At 34.6% G+C, this 23661-nt stretch overlaps 2 protein-coding genes across 2 annotated transcripts in view; one reads left to right on the top strand and one right to left on the bottom strand.

Annotated features, from left to right (window-relative positions):
* Window positions 1-23661, top strand: part of LOC117563887 (semaphorin-1A) — a 217539-nt gene that overhangs the window by 63652 nt on the left and 130226 nt on the right. The gene's annotated exons all lie outside the window — the stretch shown is intronic.
* On the bottom strand, window positions 10563-11040 carry LOC117563893 (bomanin Short 3). Its single transcript, XM_034242453.2, has 2 exons — window positions 10874-11040; window positions 10563-10793 (listed from the first exon to the last, which is right to left on the bottom strand). The coding sequence occupies exons 1-2, from the start codon at window positions 10923-10925 to the stop codon at window positions 10720-10722; spliced, it is 126 nt and encodes a 41-aa protein (XP_034098344.1). The 5' UTR covers window positions 10926-11040; the 3' UTR covers window positions 10563-10719.

Below are 23661 nucleotides of genomic sequence, written 5' to 3'. Positions count from 1 at the left end.
AGGCGAAGGTCTTGAGCAAATCCAATTGTTGTTTTGCTTTTATTCCATTTGAGCAACTAACATGGAGAATAACATTAAATCAGGGGAGTGGAAAAAGTAGATTGCAGAAATAGTAAATAATATTTATTTTGCGCACATTAAATGACATTTATTGTGAGTGTTAATCATGAATGCGAAATTGAACATTTTCTAGTTGGATAATTGGGTTAATTGGCAATTAGGTGAATGAAATTTTGGGGGACGCAATTTTAAACAAAATTACGGTATTTTCGCTTCGAACGAAATCTATTATTTAAAGGTGCAAAATTTGTAGAAATATTTTACCATTTAATCGTAATTCGGTAATTTAACGTAATTGGTAATTAAAAGTGGAATTTTATGATCTACTAAATATTTTCAATATTTACAGTATATTTAAAGTGCTGAGTAAATTCATTTAAAGCCTGGTGAAGATTCTAGAAATTTTAAATTGTATTAGAAAATGGAATTTAACTTTCTGCAATATATTTTTAATATTTGCAGTATATTTAAAATACTGAGTAAGTTCATTTAAAGCAGTGTTTATTAAGTACTGAGTATTGAATTTACTTTAAGCTTTGCTATAATCTTGTAAATGGTAATTAAAAGTAAAAATTTAACTTTTTACTATATATTTCCAATATTTGCAGTATATTTAAAATACTGAGTAAATTCATTTAAAGCCTCGTGAAGATTCTAGAGATTATAAATTGCAATAGAAAATGGAATTTAATTTTCTGCAATATATTTTTAATATTTACAGTATATTTAAAATACTGAGTAAGTTCATTTAAAGCAGTGTTTATTAAGTACTGAGTATTGAATTTACTTTAAGCTTTGCTATAATCTTGTAAATGGTAATTAAAAGCAAAAATTTAACTTTTTACTATATATTTATAATATTTGCAGTATATTTAAAATACTGAGTAAATTCATTTAAAGCCTCGTCTATAATTAATAAAGTACTGAGTATTGAATTTATTTAAACCATTGTCTAGAATTTATATATTATAAATGATAATTAGAAGTTGAATTTCCTTTTGTACTCAATATTTAATACTTGCAGTATTTTTAAAGTACTGAGTAAATTCATTTAAAGCTTCATCTAGAATTTATGCTGTGTATTCAGCATTTTGTTTAAGCAGCGATTCGCACATTTGCTGCATTGCAACCGATTTTGGTCACCGGCGACGAATTGCAATAGCAAAGCTCTTTCTCTCTGTTGTTGCTGATTTGTAGCATGCAGCAGGCAATAATTCAATGCTCTATGAAGAGTCGCCGCAGCAGCCAGCCAGGCAGCGAGGGGAATGAGGCGTAAATGGCGTCTGTGTCTATGCAACACATTACTGAAAATCCAAACACCTTCGACGTTGTCGTTGTCGTTGTCAGCTTGCCACTGAATGCAGCACACTCACACACACATTGTGGTGTGGTGTGGCATGGTGGTGTTGCATGGTGGTGGTGCGACAGCAGCATGCCAGGCGCCTGCTGACTGCAACTGCAATCTGTCTGCTCTGCTGGCCGTCCGTCCGTCCTTCTGTCTGTCTTTCAGTCTTTCTGTCTGTCTGTCAGTCTGGGGGTTAGAGTTGGAGGCATTTGCGCCTGGGTGACGCCTTGAGTGCAATCGCTTGCACCTTTGAAGCGTGTCCGTGTCCGTGTCGCACCACCAACAGCGTCCCTTTGTTCTTCGTCAGCCAACCCGGCCCATATTGCATATGGATTATGGGCCCGAACTCGAAGCCACAATCTCTTTCTACTCTCTCTCTCTTTCTCTTTCTGCTTTCTCTCTGTATCTGCAGCTGTATCTATATCTGTGTCCTCTGTATTTATATTGCATAAACTGAAAGGCAAGCGATCAGCTCGCCCTTTCTTTGTCTGTGTTGAACTACTTGAAATATATTTTTTGTGGAGTTCTAACGGGTTTAATACCTTGGTAGATTCGGCTTGAATTTAACTGCATGACATATTAATTATAATATAGAACTGTTGAATGTTATAACTTTAAAAGTGATCTACAATTCTGCTTCTTCAGCTGGTCAGTAAAATTGAACTGTTTTTAACAGACTACTGTTAACATTATGTTACTTTTAGAGCTGCATATTTTGATATGCAACTATCATTCACTATAGTACAGAACTGTTAACTGTTTCTGCATATTTAGATTGAATGTGAAAAATCTGTAACTAACATACTTAACTGCATATTTTGGAGTGGAAATGTGAATAATTATATTCTTACACAACTAACATTTATCATGTGGTTAAAAAATAGATATTATTTACATTATTTTAGCATAATCCTAAAAACATATTCCTTAAACATTACCTTAAAATATTGTAAGCATTCTCATAACATAATATTGAAGTCGATATATTCAACATTCTCTTACCAAATTAATTAAAAAAGTTATTGAATATGAAATGTCATCTATTGTCTGCTTTCCATATCACAATTAATAAATTGCTCTATTAACATTCTTTTAAAATTAAACAGCTGTTAACATTCTCTTAACATAATGTTATACCCGTTTTACTGTTTTATAGGCGTTGCTTTCAAAACTGTTGCTCTGTTAATAATTCATTTATGGAAATCAGTTTCAATTATTTACTTAAATTAAAACCTAATTAAAAACCCTTTCATGTTTAGGTAAACATCTGCTTAGTTTACATATTCAATGCTAATTTTAAAGGGTAATTTGAAATTGAGCTTGCCGCATTGCACACGTGTTGCGATTTGCTGTTTTTGTAAACACATGCGCGCATTTTCAATGCAACATGCAATTTGTCAGAGTTGCAGCAGAGACAGCTTCAACTCCCCAGAGAGGGAGAGGGGAAGGAGGGCAGCAGGTGGGCGGTCGCTTCATTTGCAACTCTTCATCTTCACCTTGGTTGGTGGTTCGCAATGTGTTGCCTTTGCTGTTTGTCATTGCCATTATAATTGATAGCGTATAATTTCGTTGCTTTCCACCAAAATAACATTTTCCCTTTCTCCCCCCACAAATCTTCTCCTCTCGCATTGCTTTTTCACTCTTCGTTCATTCGTTGGTTCGTTCGTTCCCCTCTCGTTTATCGTTTACTTTTATGCAAATTTTCGTGCAAATTGCTTTTAATGCATTTTGAATGCAATTTGTGTTTTGTACGTTGGAATTGAAGTGGCACAAAAACTCGTAATTGAAACTGAAAGATTTTAATTTAATTTGAGTTTCTGTTTCTCTTATCTTCATCTGTATCTCTGTCTCTATCTCGTCTCGTTTCGTTTCGTTTCTGTCTGTCTGATTCTCTTTCTCCTCTGCATTGTCGATTCGAATGTTTTGTATGCTGTTTGCTTTCAGAGGGAGAGTTTTCTGTATTTTGTATTCTGTTGTTTTGGGTGGTATTTTTAGAGCTGTATGCGGGATGTGTTTGTGTCACCAGCATGATGCTGATGCTGATGCAGCATGTTGCATGCTACAGCATAGGCTTTGGCATTCATTAAATTGATTTAGATAAAATCGTGTTTTTGTTGACAATAATTACAAACGAAATGCCGTCCATTGTAGCATTCGAATGCAACTTAATTATGACAAAACGGTCACAATTTGTGCCTTCGACCTGTGTGAATGGAGGGAGAATGCCTTTAAATGCCTGATAAATTAATGGGGAACTGGGTATGAGAAAAGATTTATTTGACATTCAAAATAAAGCTGCGATTTCGGAGAAATATCAAGAAGTGTGAAAAGAATTAATTAAGGCATAACAGTTGATCAGATTGGGAAAAATTGTTTTTGATTTTTGGTAGCTTTGTCAGCTGAATTTCTTTGATCATTTATTATGACAAAAAGTAAATACTGAAAAAAGAAACTTTTAACAGTAATTACAATTAATTAATCAACCTTTTATTCTTAAAATACGATTTTTCTAATCTTAAAATGCACATTTAAAATAAATCTCTTGATTTAAGATTTTTTCAACCTGAAAATCTTATTTTAAGAAATCTTATTTCAATCTACTTTACAATATATATTTTTCTCTATCTGTGTGCGAATACAACTTATTCTCCTATTAATTATCCCCCTTTTTCAATGTCCATTCGAAATTCGAACTAAACTACTTTCATTGAATCATATGTATTGTAATTTATGCATTATTTGAAATTGTTGTTGAATATTTCCGACACGAAATAAAATTATTTGCAGCTACAGCTAATTCCCCACAGTTAATGCATAATCATAATGCACACAGCATATTGCTAGATTAAAAAGCGTTTCAATCAAATCTCCATATATATGAATAAGTATGTATGCATGCTGTATATATAATCCATATCAGCACTAAAATAAATTGTTGTATAAAACAGAGAGAGGGAGAAAGTCATGTTTGGGGCCCTCAAAACATGATCCCAACGGCAATGGGGAAAATTTGGCTAATTTTGATTATTTTACTGCCGCTTTTGGGGATTTTTGTTAATTACCAACAACATCGAAACACACACAGATACACACTAATACACACACACGTGCACAGTGTAAGCTTGTGTGTTGTTTTATGCACTCTATTAAAATGGTATGTGAGCGTTTTTGGGTCCCTCGGCTGAGCTCTGATAGAATTTGTTTTGAGGGGCGGTTTATGCTTTTTACGGGCTTTGCCATGAATGTGACATTAATGAGCTCTTAGCTTATCCCACAGGCACAGTCGATGGGCAGCATAAAGTTTATGCCATAATTTGTCCTTGAATTTAACTGGCGCATTGTCCTCGAGCTCGAGAGAGAGAATGTTCATAATTAAATTGTTATTTAGACAGAATGCTAAACTGCCTGCTCATTTGGAGGTTATGAAAGGTCATTTCTCATTCTTTTTTTCTCTCATTTACCCTTGTCATAAACAACTCGACTCGACTATGGATTAAAGTTTTACTTTATGCGCAAATGAAATGCCTTTCATTGCGTCTTTTAGTGGTCACTCCATTCATAATAAAAGCGAAAAGAAGAAAACTTCCCCCTCGACCCGACCGCTGTAAAAGTTTCGATTTTGCAACAAAAGTTAAACATAATCCGGCAGGTAAGTCAAGTTGACTCTAACTTGGCATTAATTTCATTAACATCATTTTTCTCCCCTCCTCCGTATAAAATGCGTGCACATTTAATTTGATTGTTTATTGTGCGAAATTTGTGCACAGCTTTCTTAGGTGTCATAACAATCTGCAGCTGGTCAAGGAAAGCAAGCAAACTTCAACTAAATTAAAAAGTTATTCAAATTACTTAAATCAAATCAACTGGAGTACACACTTCAACACTGAATAGAGGAGATGCACTGCAATGAGCTCTAATAGGATAAGCCAAAGTGGGAGAGAAGAGACTGTAAGCTATTGAAATTAAATAAACTAGGGCAGAGGATTATTTTTATTAGGTGCAAAGCTCGATAAGTAGATAATTCAATAGTGAGGGCAATATGCAATAATTTAAAACTGCAAGCAAGTTAATTCTGTCTGGTATATTATTCACTTTATGTAGTACTATATCAATATATCAAATACAGTCTTTGGTATATTTTAGTATTATTGCGGTAAAATTAATACTACTTTGTTTTGCTTTTTATGGTATATTTGAAATGTAGTACTATATCAATATACCAAATATAGCATTTGGTATTTTTTTAGTATTTGTGCGGTATATTAATTTGATATATTTATTTCATGTATGGAATATTTCGAATGTTACACTATATCAATATACCAAATATAACATTCGGTATATTTTTAGTATTTGTGCGGTATATTAATTCGGTATATTTGAATATTAATACCGCACAGTTATGCTTCCATTAATGGTATATTACGAATGAAGCACTATATCAATATACCAAATATAACATTTGGTATATTTTTAGTATTTTTGCGGTATATTAATTCGGTATATTTTAATATTAATACCGCACTGTTTTACTTTCATTTATAGTATATATCAATATACCAAATATAACCTTTGTGGTATACTTTAGTATTTTTGCAGTATACTAACTCTTCTAAATGTGTTGAGCATTTCTTTGCTTTCTGAATAATCTAATTTGTAATACAAAACCATAAGTTAATAGTGATTATAACTCTTTTTAATGTACTGAGCGCTTCTTTACGTTCTCACAATACTCTGCAGCTAATGAACCCTTCTTTCCACCAACAGGGTATATAAAGAATATATGCCTTAAATTTTTGAATAGTAACTCATAACTCGCAACCTAAAATAACCCATCTCAAGTCCAGTTGAACACTTCAGGGCGCCTCTTGAAGCCAAAAGGCAAATGCTTTGGCGCTTGGCTAAAAATTGCTTCTGGCAGCAAAAAGGTGAAATAGGAGCAGGAGCAGGAGCAAGAGCAGCAGCTGGAGTAGGACACAATCTGTTAGTTGTATAAAATGAAAAGGTGCCAGACTCTGCTGCTGCTGCTGCTGTAGCTCTTCTTATTCTTTGCTGTAGTTGCTGCTGCTTGTTCTCCTTTTGTTCGCTCTTGTTCTTCTTGCTGCTGCTGTTGCTGTTGTTGCATTTTGCCGGGCAATGAACGAAACGAACGTTGTACTTATTGTTGTTGTTGTTGCTGTACTCCAGTGGCTGAATTTATGTTTACCGTCGCTCTAATTAAATTTAATATGCATATTGCTGAGGCATTTGAAGTGGCCAGCTGTCCGTTCGTCCGTCTCTCTCCCTCTCTCTCTCTCTCTCTCTCTCTCTCTCTCTCTCTCTGTCCAGGTTTGCCCGCTGGCTGGAAAAGCGGCCAGAGCTTGTCAGTTGCCTTACCTGCTGTGAAATGAGCTTGTGGTTACCTTTCTCCCTTCCACTCTCTCTCTCCTTCTCTCTCTTCTTCTCTCATGTGTGTGTGTCTGGGTAATAAATTTGATTAGTAGGATTTACGGGCAGACGGCAAACGTAAACGTCAAATGTTCGTGGTGCAGTAAATTTTATGCTAAACAGGGACAAGAAATGAAAATGCGAGGCAAAAGGCCCGAAGGATTGAGGTTGAGGCTTAACAGTGGGCAAAAAAGTGTGAGTAACTTTATGCCTCTTTCTCTTTCTTCTTCGCTTGCCTTTCTTTCTTTTTTCTTGCTTTGTTTTGTTACGTTTAACGAGTTGTTACAATAAAATGTTATTGCATACTTTATGGCGCTGTGTGTGTGAATAACTTTGTCTGTCTCTGTGTATGTGTGTGTGTGTGTGTCTGCGCGACAGGCAAAAGCGGAAGTGCACAAAACAGACAACGAGGCAATGGGGAATACAAAAAGCAAAAGCAGAGAGAGAGAGTTGGGTAAAAGAGTCAAGCATATGCAGGCACTAAGCGATTCTCGAGCGTCAACGTCAAAGCTGCCGCAAAACGCAGAGACGCTTTCGCCGTGCGCCATTGTAATTCTAAACACAAAATGGCGACGCGCCGCCATTTAAAAGAGACAACAATAATGGACAGAGACAGCGGGAAAGAGAGAGAGAGAGAGAGAGAGAGAGAGAGAGAGAGTGCATAAATGCCTTTTGTCTGCAGCTGCCTTTGGCAGCATTTCCGGCGCGTGCAACAAAAAACAGTAAACAACAGTCAAGTAAACTCGACTGTGAGATACCCGCTTATTTTCAATCAAAATCTTATTCTTTAAATATACCAAGATTAAACCACAAAAATACTAAGATATGCCAAATACTATATTCGGTATATAGGTATTTTACTTTATACAAAATGTACCACAGATCACAAAATATACCGAATTGTCACCATGGGCAAATCGAATGTCTCAGCTATTGACAATGATGAAAAATATAGCAGAATAGTGCAGTACTAATTTTAAAATATACCAAAATAATATACCGCAAAATACCAAATGTATACCGAGGGCTTTTTTTTTTAGGAATATTCATACAGTACAACATTCAAAATATGCCATATGTTAAATACATTTCCTTCAAGCACAAAGTTATAATACCCTTCTCCTCTATGGGTAGTTGGTAACGGAACTAAAGAGGGAAGAGAGCTGGAAAGAAGGAGCATTAAAGCATTTTCGCATACGCTGTAATTAGTGCACCAAAAATTTGCTTACAAACTGCTTTTGGGACCTTTTTACAGCGTCCTTTGACCGACGTCGACCTCATCCTCATCGTCATCGTCATCGTCATCGTCACATAAACAATTGCAGCGTAAATTGCATGCACCATCAAAGCTGCCACAGCAACAGCATCAGCAGTAGCAACAGCAGTTCGCACAGTTCGCACATCTCTTGCAGCATCCGTTGCGTTGTACGTTCATCATTAACATCATCATCGGGCCATAAAAAATGGGCAAGCCAGAGTTGCCAACGCGCTGTCGAGATTACGCGATAAAGCACAACGTGAAATGCAGCAGAGAAATGGACAAGCGACGTGGCTAAAATGAAATTTATGCCATGCTCTCGCTATCCGTCTCTTTCTCTTACTTCTCTATCTCCCTCTCTCTTTCGCTCTCTCTCGTTCTTTGAACATTTTGGCAGCCAGCCTGCTGTGCCTGCCGCCATTTTGTTTGCAGCCATTTGCTTTGCATTTTTTTTTTTGCACTGCTTTCTTTGCACAACTAAAAATGAAATGCAATCGCAGTAGTAGGTAGCTTCCGCTCCTGCCCGCTAGAGGGGGCTGCAGCAACGACTGCGACGACAGCCGCAGCAAAATTATGCGCATTGGGCTTCTTTTGGTATTGAAATTTTCGGGATTTCCAACTTGGCATTTGCAATGGATGGCTGCTCATCCAACTTGCTTCGCTTCTCTTCTCTTCTCGTTTTTTTTTGGCACAAAACCCTTTTGCGGTTTCACGCTGTGGCTGGCACAAAGGCAAAAGGAAACTTAAGTTCAATGACAAATGATTTACTAGAAATATTATAAAACTAACAAAAATTCTACTCTTTTTCTCGTTGCAGGTAAATACAATTGTTCAATTACTATTGATTACAACTAAAAGGTATTTAAATTTTTGCAAATATGCACTCGAATTTTCAACATAATGCATTCATTTCATTTCACAAGTATTGGCGGCAGCCTTTTTGATTTCATTACGCATTTGTAAATAAATTTGTCGCCACCGCAAAAATAAATTAAGATTTATATGCACTTAAATAAGTTGGAATTCTGTGTGCACACATAATGAAATTAAATTTTTTGTGCCACACAATATGCAATACATATATAATTAATATTATATATATTTAAAACGGAATATTTAAAATGTGTCGCTGTTTGAAAAGGTGCAGAGGAAAGAGACAACATTAAGCCAGCCAAAAAAGGCTAATAAATCAACGCAAATGAAATGAATGGTAAAAATTGTCATAAATGACTCTCGCATGTTGCGTAGTTTTGTCTGTGACATAATAAGTGCACATTATGTATTATAATCCAGACAATAAAATTGCATTTTCGTGGCGGGGAACAATTCTATTTAAAGTGCCAGACAAATCAAGTAGCATTCATATTGCATTTTCATATCGATTATTGCAAACGTATTTCACTTGTCAGTTATGGCCGAAAATGACAGCGCATATTTTCAATTAAACTTGTTAATAATATCTGCGAGTTATGCACAAGAGCACAGAGCTTAATGCATTTATTAAGAGAACAAGTATTCACTTTTATGCCGAATATAGTTCCAAATGTCAATACTCATTTAGCAAACTACATTGAGAAATACAGAAAAGAGCAGCAGAGTGTGAATTTTGGTTTATAGAGAAGTTTAACTATTTGGCAGTCGAATTATTATATTCTGAGTTATTTTTCTCCTCAAATTTCATTCATTCTATTAAAATATTCTAGTTGCTTTTTATCTTAGTGAATGAATTTGCAAAGAAAGAAGAATATAATATATAAGCTGTCGAACTATTCTACTCTGAGTTATTATGATTCTAAAATGTCATTCCTTCTTTTAGAGGAAAGAATTGCACTATTTAGGAATCGAATTATTCTACTCTGAGTTATACTCTTACAAATTTCATTCTTTATTTATAATTTTCCATAATTGTACATTAGTATTTGAGTCAATTTCCAAAGCATTTAACATGTTACATGCAGCATCACTTTTTAATTATTATTAAAATTTTCTATGAAATAGTTGTCTGAGTCAATTAATTTGCAGGGCAACAATTCGCCCCTTTAATTTATATTATTTGCAGTTATAGCATCGCAGATTATCAATCAAATGTCAAGGCTGCCTTTGTCTGTTAAGCTATTCGTATAAGCTACAAAGTCTTCTCAAGTTCTCTCTGCTAACAATGCTTATTATAGAATTCCTCACTTGTTATTCAAATGCTCTCTTCTCAGCATTATCAGTAGACTCTAAGATCAGTCGCAGTACAATTTGTAGCTGGTTTGAAACTTGATCAATAGATTGTTTGTCTATTGATTGATTAGCTGCAAGTTAGTCATTTTCAACAGCAGCTTTGTTGCTATTTATAGATGAGCAGATGCGCTTTAAGTTGCCTGTATGAATACTAAATAAAATACTTTTACTTAGTAAGATCAGCTTCATCTTAAAGTGGGAATAAAAAGAAAGAGATATAGTTATAGAAGAATTCGATTTTTGGGCTGCAGTATAAATTACATGATGAGTTTTTATTGTTTAATCAATCAAATTGTTAGTCAAAATAGTATGTACATGTTATATATCGTTGATCTTGAACATATTGGTGTAGGTAGTATTCCTTTCTAGTTAGTTGTATAGTTGAATATAATATTTGCATCTTTTATTTGCCACCGTGGACGTTGCAGACTCGGCAATCACCGTTGATGATCACATTGCCAGGATTCAGAGGAGTGGCTGTCAAGGAAGAGAGAGAAATATGTAAAGTTTAGTGAGCTATTCCTTGAGTTAAAATCCAGAGCGTAGTTGAGACTCACCACTGGCCAGAGCCAAGAGACCGAGCAGGAAAGCAACCGATAGGAATTTCATTTTGCTTGGGTGTTTGGTTTGTTGGTTTTGATTATAGATTGATTTGTAGAACTGTTGCAGTTGAACTGATGCCTTTGAGTTGAGTGCTCGATGCTTTTATACGATAGACGACGTCGACTTACAAGCATCGCCTATCAAGTGCAACTATTATCATAGGGAATTACCCTCAGAGCGCACACTGAACGGATTACAGATTACAACTAGAATTTCCCATGCACTTCGGCAGGTTGGGAAAACACCGCGGCTAACGATAAGCTTCGCCGTTTAATGACGTTTTGCATTCAATTCAATAATATAACAACAAAATTACCTGAATTAAAACTGGCTTTCAATCAAGCCAAGCCAAGCCGGGGCAATCAACTTAGTCTGGCCGACGTTTTCTTCAGAATTCAAACTTGTTCTCTGCGCTATAAACATTTTCAATTAACAACTCGCCACACGTTGCGCTGCGTAAAATAAATTTGCATAAGTTCTTAGTTAGTCTTTGCACTTGTCAATGCAACGTGCTGGCTTTAAGCTGGAATTCAAAACATACTTTTTACATCATCGGTTCATAGTATTCTCTCTGCTTAACTTCTGTCATAAGTATTATTGCCAGCAGCCCGATAGCAATTCATTAGTTAAATGATTTCCTATGAGTTTGTTTGCTTTCTTGCTGAACCTTTTATGGAAGGTGTTATAGATTTTTAATCAGTCTTGTTATGAAGGAAATATTTATAGAACTTTTTAAAATATAAAAGTGCTAATAGTATTAATATAATTATGAGAAGTATTTAAAGCAGTTCAATCAACTTTGAAAGTTTGCTATTACTCAATTTTATGTATTCTATTCAAGGTTAATTTTATATTTTCAAATTGTTCAATTCACATAATTTTGACACCTATTTAGACAATATAAATATAATATTTCAATATTCTCTGTTCTTAGTCAATATTGTCTATTTGATTATTATTTGATTGTCAATATCCGTTTACAAATCAAATACTTAACAACGATTTTGTTTTACATATATCTATAACATTAAATTGAAGGTACAGAGATTTATTATGACAATTCTTATACAATTTTCAAAACTCTCACTCTCATTCAATATATTCTGTATGCCATTTAGTTAGGAAATATTTATATAATATTTTAAAACTCTGTTAATGCAACCCTTTGAAGCATTACAAAATTTTCTGATATAAAACTTGTAGAGTATTTAGCATTCATTACTGAAAATTTTACAATGTTTACGTATTAGATTTTTATATGTAACCGGCGTTGTTTGGGAAATAAAATATTTCGAGCTTTGACGTAAACAGCATTCCCCAGAATGGAATTAAAAAAAAAGTGAGGGATTTCTCGCTCTCTCTCTTTCTCTCTGGTCAGTTGTCGACTAATTGGTTGATGCAATTTGCACGTTTAGAAACTTTAGAACCAATTAGGGATTAATCAAATTTGATTCTTAAGCCAGAGCAAAGAAACTCGACTCGCAACCTTACAACTTTTTGCGTAGTTCAGCAGAAAGCTGAGCGTTCCGAGTTTTTGGCTTATTTAAGAGCGAATCAATTTCCAAATAATTCTCAGCGCGTTGAAATGCAGCATGCAATCAGGGGAGCTGCAGGTAAAATTGAATAAAGTAGAAAAAAGCGAAATAGAAAAATAGGTAGAAGAAATGAAAGTTTGCAATGCAAAAATGGAAATGAGAATGGGAATGAGAAGGAGAATGGAAGTGGTTGTGAAGAGAAGGTGTTGCAAAGTGTGACGAAGAGAATACGCAAACATAAATCAATTCATCATCAATTGGATGTTCTGCTCTGTTTTCGCAAACGTATCGACAATTCCTCTTGCTGCTGCTGCTGCTGTTCTGTTTGTTTGCCAAGTGAACTTGGAGCATTTTTCAATTTTCCGGCGTCGACGTCGCCTTCCCTTGCATTCGTTTCTTTTCTTATCCCAGACTTCTTTCGCTCTCAGTCTCTCTCTGTATGCAGCAATAAACATAATTCGTGAAAATCAAGCGGGAAGTGTACGACAGCAGAATGGAAACGAAAGAAAGAAACTGAAGGAAAAAACGTGGCGGATAGAGTAAATCAAATGGTAGAGATGCCTGAGAATGAGAGTGGGCAGATGGCCAAAATGATAAATGCACAAAAATTTACCAACATCAAAATCAGGACGAGTTAGCTTCAGGTGCTCTGGGGTAGTGCATTTTTTATTTAATTTTTGTTCGTGTACCTTTTGTTATTATTTGCTGCGACAGGAGCTGTGGCAAGGACACGCGTTGCTCAGCGAATTTTTTGTTCGCTTTGCACTCTCGCGCGTTTTTTAATTTATTTTATTTTGTGCGACATTTTCGTTTTATCCTTAGTTTTTTTTCTTGCGTTTTGCAAAAGCGTCAATTCGTAATGCAATTTATGTGCATACAAATGAGATAGCTGCACGAAGCTTTCGAAAATGCATTTCCATGCAGTCTATATACGTATTCAGTATATACAATATACTCTTTTGTCGTTTGTATACTAAGTATTTACATCCAATTAAGTGGGTGCGAAATCAGCATTAACTGCGATAATGAAAACCAGATAAACATTATCATCCATTCATTAATTTATATATACTCTTCGTGCATTAAAAACGGCTTAATAATACTGCAAATTGATAGACATTGCGTATACGCAATGTGTGTTCTGTTTTCTGTTGGTTGCATTTCTTAATTGAACTTAGTTATACACATTGATAGACAATCAGTTATTATTTTAAGCCAACTCCTCGAGCATCGTGCATCAGTCCATTAGCCAAAAGACTATTAAATTATGAATTGCAAAAGCATATGCAAGGAAAGTCTTTTTTGCTGTTCGAGTTCGCTCGAGGCGGAAGGAAGCTGAAGCTTGTGACAGCCGAAAAATGATAAATGCTCTTATCAAATTGATAATGAAATGTATAAAATGCTGTTAGCTCTTTAATCAAATTAAACTGTGAAGCGTCTCTGAATCATGCGGACAATAAAGTTAATTAATTTACTTGCCATGGCTTACACTTAACATGGCCGACAGCTGTCGGAATGTCTGTCTGACTGGCCAAAAGTGAGGTAAAAGGAAATGTGTGTCTGCTGCTGCTGCACACAGTAAATTAAATTTCAAAGAACATTGCCGAGTTTCATTCGCTCTCGCACTCTTGACAATATGCAGTTAATAATACAGCCGGAGATTGTGCCAAATGCTTCCATCAATTTCTGCTCAACTAAATATGCAAATCACGACTCGAAGTCGAAGTCGATGCAATGCGATTCGAATTGTAGCATCACACAACTTGATTATAAAATATTAATAAATTAATTTATATTCAAATTGTTATCACGACAACGACGATGGCATTCACGTGCTGTTGCTGTTAATGGCTTCATTTAAGATGGAAGCACAAAACTTCAAAATTCTCCTCCCCCCTCCATCTTCCCGCTCTCATTTGAAATTCATATCGAACGCGCTGTTGTCAATTTTCACGCCACAATTTATGTTAATTCTGTTGTAACCTTTTCGATGCCGAGTTCGAGTTGAGGTTGAGGTTGAGGTTAACTCATAAAGAGAGGCGAGAGAGGCGTTTCATCCCGAGTGATCCCAAAAGCATCCATTAAGTATACGTACAATGACTGGCAACAATCCATTAGTGGGTTACTAACGGTACCCCGTGCTGGCCCGTGACGCCATTTTGTGTAACAACTGCAAATCAATGCGCTGACATGTGAAAAATGGCAATGGCGCTTTTGTATGCCATGTCTATTATAATATTCCTATATTATTTTATGCATGCAACCAGCGAGTGAGCGAGAGAGTCTTATGTCCTATGTGTGTGTGTGTGTGTGTGTCTGCATTTTCGTAATCAACCTCATGATAAATCGTTTGCACAAAATTTATTGAGTTTTTGCATGACATCGGCAACAGCAGCTGCAACAATCCAACCAATTGTTTTTTTCGGGGGCAACAAACGCTGCCTCTTCATCTTTTTTTCTATTACATGTCACAATTGCAAATTCGGCTGTATCTTTTCTTATTTTATAATTTCATTTAAAAATATTATACTTAATTGCAAGCCACTTAATGTTAGTTGGCGCTTTACAAGTCTGCTTCAATTACACTTTGATATTGAGAGACTTAAGTTAACGCGCTGTCAATTAGGAAATTCGGCTTTCAATTGTGGCAAAGAAGAAATCTGAAGCAGCTTTAATTGTGCCTGAAGTGCTCACACACACTCACACACACACACGATGTGGCATGTGCTTCATTAATAATTAATGACCGCATTACTGGTAACGTGAGCAACTGAAACCAGTTGAATAATAGTGGTAGCAAAAGGTAGCGATTAAAGTGGAAGCTGGCAAAGAAAATGGCAGCAAAACAGCAGTTGAAGTGGCAATTGAAAATCAAAGCAATATGTGCACTGAAATAGTTGAGTTGTTTGTTAAATGGTTATTCATTAAAATAGCAGAGTTAACGCTATATAGTAAAACTTGGTAGTTAAAATTGAATTCTTTTAAATTTTATGTATGTTATTATTTATTAGTGTTTATAAAAGGGCTACCAATTGGTTAGGAAGGTATTATACATTTATGCCAAATATTAACTGCAGTATATGTTAGTATTTTTTCGGTTTATCAATTTGGTACATTTGTAAAATATAAATCAAATCTCCGAGTGTAGTACTATAGCTATATACCAAATATAGCCCTCAGTATATTTTTGTATTTTTGCGCTATATACATTTGGTATATTTTCGAAATATGTTTTTATTGAAAATGGAAAGCAGATATCTCAGAATCGAGCACATTCGCATACAGTGTATTTTAGTATTTTTTGGTATATTTTTAAAATATAGTTTGCATCTCCGACCTCGATTTTGAACATAGTGCTATATCGATATACCAAATATAACTGTCAGTGTATTTAGTATATTTGCGGTATATTAATTTGGTATGTTTTCGGAATATGGTTTTATTGAAAATGGAAAGCGGATATCTCAGAATCGAGCAAATTCGCATACAGTATATTTTAGTATTTTTTTGGTATATTTTTAAAATACAGTTTGCATATCCGACCTCGATTTTGAACATAGTACTATATTGATGTACAAAATATAGCCTTCAGTATTTTTATATTTTTGGGGTATATTAAATTGGTATATTTTCGGAATATTGGAAGCGAATTCTCACTCATTCATTCACATTCTCAGATCGGCAGTCTTTTGGCTTAAATATATTTATTTCTATAATCATTACATTTATTTGAAAGAGTTATGGGCTGTCATTGAAATCGATTAAGCTATAAAATGGTTAGAGTAATAGATGACACCTTAGAGTCTGGTTTCCTAAAAGTATGCAACAAAATTTATTTGAAATTCTCTGCTCAACAAAATTTATTACTTTCTTATCTTGCAGTTGTGTTGTTGGGCTTTCATTTCTTTTGTTTTGTTTTGTGTTGAATGTTGATTTTTGCTTGTAATTAACAGCTAATATTATCAGATTGTGCCAAAATAATACCTTGAATGAAATCTGAATTTCCATTTGGTTTCGTAACAAACATTTTATTTGATATTCCTTTTTTTTGTGAATTCCATGCAATGGCAATTGTTGCAGCAGTGAAACGAATTTAGATTTTATTTGGGAATTGCAAATGCAAATCAGAAAATTCAAGGGTCTACTAACTTTTAATTGCGATGACTGTGCAGCTAGAATTTATTTTTATTGTGTCAGAAATTCGTACACGAGTGTACGGCAAAATGTTTGCCAAATGTTTGCACAGCTGTTGCAAACTAGCAAACTAGAAAAAAATAATATTTGTCAAACTGTGCTTTAAATTCTTGAAAGAAATAAAAAGCAAAAGATACATTTGCTTGCATATAATTGATGGCTATGTTGGATATTGGAAATGCCTTTCGCCTTTTGTCTGCACACGGCAAAGCCACAGAAATGTTGCAGCATTGGAAATTTGTAACTCTTGTAAATGTTTTGCTGCTTTTTCATTTGGTATTTATTCTAGAGTGTTAAAGGTATGTGAGTTTCTTCTCTCTTGAGCATGATTGATAAACTATTCAATTTGCGTAAGAATGCAAAAGCTAGTCAATTTTTTAATTGAGCTCACAAAATAACTTGCATAGCAAAATATCTTTGAGTTGCATTTCAGCAGCTGCCTTTAATGTGTTTGCATTTTGATATTAAATAAATATTTGCATTTTCAACATAAAAAAAAACTTCATTGAAATGCATCAACACTTCGATGAGATAACAAAATTGAAATATTTACGTGCAGGCGAAAAATGTTGATTATGTGGCAATAGTTTTGTAAAGTGTCAGCTGTAAATTGGCTGACAATATTGCAAAGTTAATCAAATAGAAAAATGCAAAATGTAAATCATATTTTTAGTATTTTTTAATACTAAATTGTGTAGCCAAAATATTTGTGATGAAGTAAGTTAAAACAATCTTTCTTAATGAAAAGAAATTCAAGTTTCCAAGTTGTCTGACAATATAGAAAAATAGAAAACAAGTTTTCATATATTTAATTATATTTTTTAGTATTTTTGCATACTAAATTGTGTAACACAAATATGTATTTGGGTTCAAGTAAAGTATGACAAAGTATGAAAACAGTTTTTAAAGTGTCAGCTGTGAATTGGCTGTAAAGTTAATAAAAATAATAAATACATAACTAGTTTGCATATAGTACATAATAATTTTAGTATTTTTTAATACTAAATTGTTTAAAAAAACAATTTGCCATAAATAATCTTTTAATGAAAAGAATTTTATACTTTCTAAGCAAAGGATTTTAAAGTGAAACATTGAAAAGTTAATAAAATAGAATAATGGAATTAGTAACAACTATGTGTAGTACTTTTTAATACTAAATAGTGTCGAATTTCAAACTTTCCCTTCTAGTAAATGTAATTTGCACTTGCTGAATGCAGATTAACTTATGCTGAGCAATATCAAGCATTGCATACTGCAATTAAAGTGCCAGAAAAACAACTCGAAAATATATAGTACAGTAAACACACTCAGAAGGAGAACGAGAACGAAGAATGATAGCCTCAACAAGTCAGGCCACAATGGAGAGGCAAAGCCTCTGTGAATGGTCGTCAATAAAGTTTTTGGGGAATTATGAGTAGAGAGCCACAAAAAGAGGGAGATCGGGGTTATTACGGCTGATGTTCCAACTGCTTTATGTCCACTTCAGCCACTCGACTGACTGACTGACTGAATGTTCTGTTCTGTTCTGTTCTTCTTCTTCTGCTGCTGTTGTCATTGCGGCTGACTTTGTTCTGCTAGCATTTCCGTTTTGTGCAATTTATGGCACAGAAAGAGAGAGAGAGAGAAGGAGACACAGAGTTGGCTGGAAATTATTTTGAAATATTGCAGACAAAAGCTGATGACCCTGTGTATGCGAAATGCCAGAGAGAGAACTTTGTATAAATATGAATGAAAAACTATTAGTTGCATGTGGCTGGAGTTGGGTACTGGGCGCTTAATCTATGGCCTCTTTTTTTTTTTTGGGTAACATTGCTGACAACTTGCAAAATGCCTAAGAGAGAGAGAGAGAGAGAGAGGAGGGAAAAGAGTGAACTTAGTTGTGGTCAGTAAGCAAGGTGATTCACAGGTCAGAGGCAGAGATAGACGACAAACCAAGCTCATGACAGATATTCATGCGAGGCTTTTGTGTGTGTGTGTGTGGAGTGGCTTTTGTGGTGCCTGTTGAACAGAACAGAATCAGCTCTCTCTCTCTATCTTTCTCTACAGGCCGGAAATGTAACAAGCTCTGCCCTTTTGTATTGAGCCTAAATACGTGAAAATAACTGTAAAGAGAGACAGAGAAAGAGAGAGAGAAGGACAGAGGAAGAACCTATATGGTGGCGCCTGCATCAACATTTCGTTGTGTTTTGTGCCCTTGTCGCGTTCCGTTTTATGTTTTTGACCAAATTGCAAAACAACAAAAGGCAACGCCCTTAGAATTAGATGAGTGTGATGGACTTAGATATACTATCTACTGGTCGATTAAAGATTTAGCAAAAATTTTATGAAATCTCTATTTAACTATAAATATTAATAATGACATTAAAGGAATACAAATCGATTCGTTGTTTTAAAAGCAGTTATTATTAGTCTCAAAATTTGTTAACCCTTTAATAGTTAACTACTTAAAAATTGAATCAAATTTGTATAAGAGTCGTGAGTCAAGATGTCAGACTTAACAAATTAAAATATAATCTTTAAGATGTATAAATTAGAAAACTTAATTAAATATGACATTGAGTTAACGATCATTACGTTGTTCTAATAGTTGTTCTACAGCATCTTTTTAGTTGTCTTAATTCTAATCTCTTTGACTAAGTTCCAGAATGAACTTTTTACATATTGTATATTTATATAAGTATTTGGATACTTTAAAATTTATATGAAAAATGCATTCTAGAGCTTTATTAAAAATACAGATCTGATGATGAAAACAAGATTTTTTTTATTAAAGATTTAACAAATCAAAATATAATCTTTTAAACTTTTTTGTATTCTTCAGCAATTTATTTTTTTAATTTTCTATTAAACAGTTTTGGTCATAAAAATGCAAATCTTAATTGTAATCTTTTAGATTTTTGTCCTATACGAAATGTTTTCAATGACCTCAATTTTGACATAATCAATACCTATATAAAAATATTTAGCTCACTGTTTACTTACAATTGAAATCCCTTCTACTCTTTTTTTTTCATTGCATTGTAAATAGTCTTTAGCTGTCGTAGCTGTCTCTGACTGTCAGAGGACAACTTCATTGCGGTGCTTTCGGCATATTTACAAAGCCAGGGTATGGCTGGCCAAAAAACAATTGACATCTCTCTGACGTTGTTACCGAAAATATTTGCCAGCTGAAAAACCATTCGCCATTGGCCATTGTCAACACGTTTTTTTGCTGGTCCTCTCCCTACTCACTCCCTACCTCCCTCCCTCCCTTCGTAACCTGCTTCTTTTTGTACAATGACTGAATATTTGTTCAGTTGACGCTATTGTTGTTGTTGTTGTGCTTTCATTTGGTAATCAGGTTCAGTTCTGTTTTGTTTTTACGCTCTGCAAAAAAATTGTATGAAAAATTCTTTAAAGCCTTGAGCGTGACAATCTGTGAGTGAGTGTATGTGAGTGTATTCATGGGTGTGCAATAAATTAGCATCAAGTGTTATAGCGCTTGAATCGCTTTAAATATTGCTGATTTACTACTCGTATTGCTGCTTCTTGGTTTTTATGGCCTTTATCGGAGTTAGTTTCAGCTAAGCTGTATGTAGTTTCATTCTGTGAACATTATTGGCATTAAGTTTGCTTTTATTGGGCTGAACAGCAGCACATTAACTTTAATTTATGGCCAATTAATGGCTTTGTCTTGTTTTTAAATTGCTGACTTTAAGTTATAAAATGGGTATCGATATTTTTTGGCATTATTTTGCAATCTTATTTCCACTGAATAGCACTTGTCTTAGCATAGAATATCAAGTGTAATTTTAAAGATAGAACTAGATCATATTTTCTGAAAGTTTGGATAAAACTTGTGGAAGTTATTTAAGAAATACATTTATTATTCAAAAATTCTGTACTTCAATCAGATCTTTGTTTCTTCGACTGACAAATCTGGTATTTTTTGCAATCTGTGGTATATTGGAATATTGTATATATACCAAATATAGCCAGCGGTGTGTTTTAGTTCTGTTGTGGCATATTTGTAGAATTCGATTTTGAATTCAGTACAATATTGAAATACCAAATATAGCCAATGGTATTTTTGTGGTATATTCTCGGTATACATTCATATATGTAGAATATAATTTTGAATGTAGTACATTATCGATATACCTACTATTGTAATCGGTACGTTTTTTTTATTGTAATCGGTATTTTTTTTTAGAATATGGTTTATTGAAAATGGGTAGCAGAGTATCTCACAGTCGAGCACACTTGTGCAGAATTGAACACTTTAAGTTTTAAAATGGGAATCAATATTTTTCGGTATTATTTTACAATGTTCTTTCCGCTGTTGGCGTAAATCAGCGTTGCGCATTTTTAAAGCACTTATCTTTAAGCATGAATGGTTACATTTCTTTGATTGTCTGTCTATGATGATGGTCTGTCATCAGTATTCATATTTCACTTATTGTTGCCGCTCACACAGAAAGAAAGAAAGAAAGAAATAAACATGGCTGCCAAATAAAAAAGAAAGCGAAGAACATTTCATATAGTATATTTTTGTGTTGCCTTATTAAAATTCCATGCAAATGCGCTTATGTGGCCCTGCGGCCCAGCGCACCCAAAGTGGGCGTTCTTGTATGTCTGCACTGTCTCTCCACTCCACACATTCTCCACTCTCCACTCCACTCTCTCCTCTCGCTTGGCTGCGCTTAATGTTGGCCACTTGGAGCCGAGACACGCGCACGCCCTAAAAATCCTCAACATGCTCATCAGCCTGGCCATACAATTCAGCAAAACACTTTAGCTTTGTGTGTGTGCGGGTGTGTGTGTTGTGTTGGGGTTGAGTTTGCGGCAACAATTGTCTCGCTGGCTGAATTGCGCAAAAAGTGAAAACCTAACCAAAAGTTATTTCATATGCGAGCAGCAGCAACAGCAGCAGGAAGGAAGCTCACAGGACTCGTCCTACAACAATTGCAAGAGACAAGGGAACTGCTTCTGTGTGTGTGTATGTGTGGGTGTGCGCTGCGCGTGTTAAGCATATTTAGTTCATTTATTTCAAATTAGATTTTTAAGCGACAACAGACAAGGGCGAAAATATTATATATATTTCTGCTGCTGCTGCTTCTGCTGCGACGCTGATAAGCGAAGGACATTCACTCACCAGCAAAAGGAATTGTTAAATTTGATGGCTTGGGTTGCATACATTTTGTTTTTTTTCTCTTTCAACCGAAATTATGCAGCATTTATTTCTGTACTTTTGTGCCCCCTTTTCATGTATTTTTCCATTTGCTGATTAAAGCGCCCATGACAAGGGTGTTTTTTTTTTGTGTGTATTTTTTCGTTGCTCTGTTCACTGTCCAAAAAAAAGGGTTAACATAACACTAACTGTTTGATGTGGGCTTGTCTCTGGAGTTTGAGGGCCACTTTGCCTCTGTGTGTGTTTGGTTCATTAAGTTATTTGTTTGAGCACACACACACACACAAAGTATGAGATCCATGCGGACAAATGACTAATGAAATGTGTATTAAGTATGCACTGACCAATCCTCACAGATGTGTTCTCTTTCTTCTTCTTCTTTATATATCTTACTTCTCTCTCCTTTTGCTCTCAACCTTCGAAGTTGTTTTGCGGTTGTTATTATTGACATTTTTGCAATGCTTGTGGAAGTTTTAAGGTCACTTGTGTCAAATATTTATATCACATATATGCTTTATTAAACCAAACGACATGTTAGCTAAATTGAATGCTGCCAAAACGCTTTCCACATGAATAATACAAATTGTAAAGTTTGTTTTCGAGACGCAATCAAGTTCGTTAGGTCGTAATACAATTTTTATGAGGCTTTGAAAATGGCAATGTAGCATTCAATTAATAGCAAATGCTAAAGTTCAATTTGTCACATGCATTTTGTAGTCTAGAAATTGTCTCGAGCAGAAGAAATAATAGAAAGTAAATGATGGGAAAGTTTTTGGCAATATTTAATAAGAAGTTAGAGTACAAATTTTATTTAGATTTTACAGTATATTTTCTCATTTTTTGATAACGAAATAAAAGAAATAAAGAAACAAAATAGTGCGGTATTGATTTTAAAATATACCGAATTAATATACCGCTAAAATACCAAAGCTTACCAAAGTCTATATTTGATATATTGATAAAGTATAGCATAAAAGTTATTTCAAATAGTGTACTGAAATATACCAGATTGTCAGTCAAAGCAACTCTTATATACATATTTGGTATATTATTGTAGTAGTACATTTAAAATATACTGCTTCGTACCAAAATATTACAGATTGTTAGCCAAAACAATCTCTATGGATAGCGGGCGTAATTATTAAGTTGAAGGTATAAGCGAAATGGAATGACTAGAAGTAAACTATAAGAACTTATAATTTATGTACATTTTATAGACTAAAAATATACTTCATTTTACATACAAAAGTATTTACTAATTAGTTAAAAAACTAACTATTTTATAGGTATCATAATTTATTTAGAATCTTCATTGAATTTGCGTTTTCACTAATAGCAAAAAGGATTGTTGTTTGTTTACGAAAAAATCAAAACTTCTTATAGATAATATTCAAATTAGTTAATCTGAAGTTGACAAGATAATATAAAGACAAATTTTCCATTAAAAAAGACTTAGAAATTAAACTGTCTCGCGTTGCTTTGACTGTTTTGTTTGATAAGCTTAATTAAGTGGTGCAATCTAAAGGTCGACAATGTTGACTTAGTTCACATCTGAGTTCTAGTTGCATTATGCAAACAGAGCTTGGCGGAATATATGCTGCTTAAAGCTGTCCATGCAGCAGATGCAGATATAAACGCAGAGGGTTTCCAATGTGTGTGTGAATTGGCAGATTGGCCGATTGGCAGCTTGATGTCACCTCCGTTGCTCCAGCAGCGACATTGACAACGACATCTCGACATCGACATCGACAGCTCAGAATCGAGACAGGCTATCACAATGTGTCCAGCAGAAGCAGCAGCTAACTACAGCAAACATTCCACGTCTAGTAAAGTGAATGGCGAT

This window comes from Drosophila albomicans, chromosome 2L, assembly GCF_009650485.2.
Source record: "Drosophila albomicans strain 15112-1751.03 chromosome 2L, ASM965048v2, whole genome shotgun sequence".
NCBI lineage: Eukaryota > Metazoa > Arthropoda > Insecta > Diptera > Drosophilidae > Drosophila > Drosophila albomicans.
Note: the sequence above shows the minus strand (reverse complement) of the source record. Positions and strands in the feature narration are given on the sequence as shown.

Bases quoted from the DNA above. Each gene is read 5' to 3' on its own strand.
- LOC117563893 (XM_034242453.2), bottom strand. From the start codon at position 10,925: ATGAAATTCCTATCGGTTGCTTTCCTGCTCGGTCTCTTGGCTCTGGCC. The intron at 10,794-10,873 runs GTGAGTCTCAAC...CTTCCTTGACAG, and splicing joins TCTCTTGGCTCTGGCCAGTG to CCACTCCTCTGAATCCTGGC.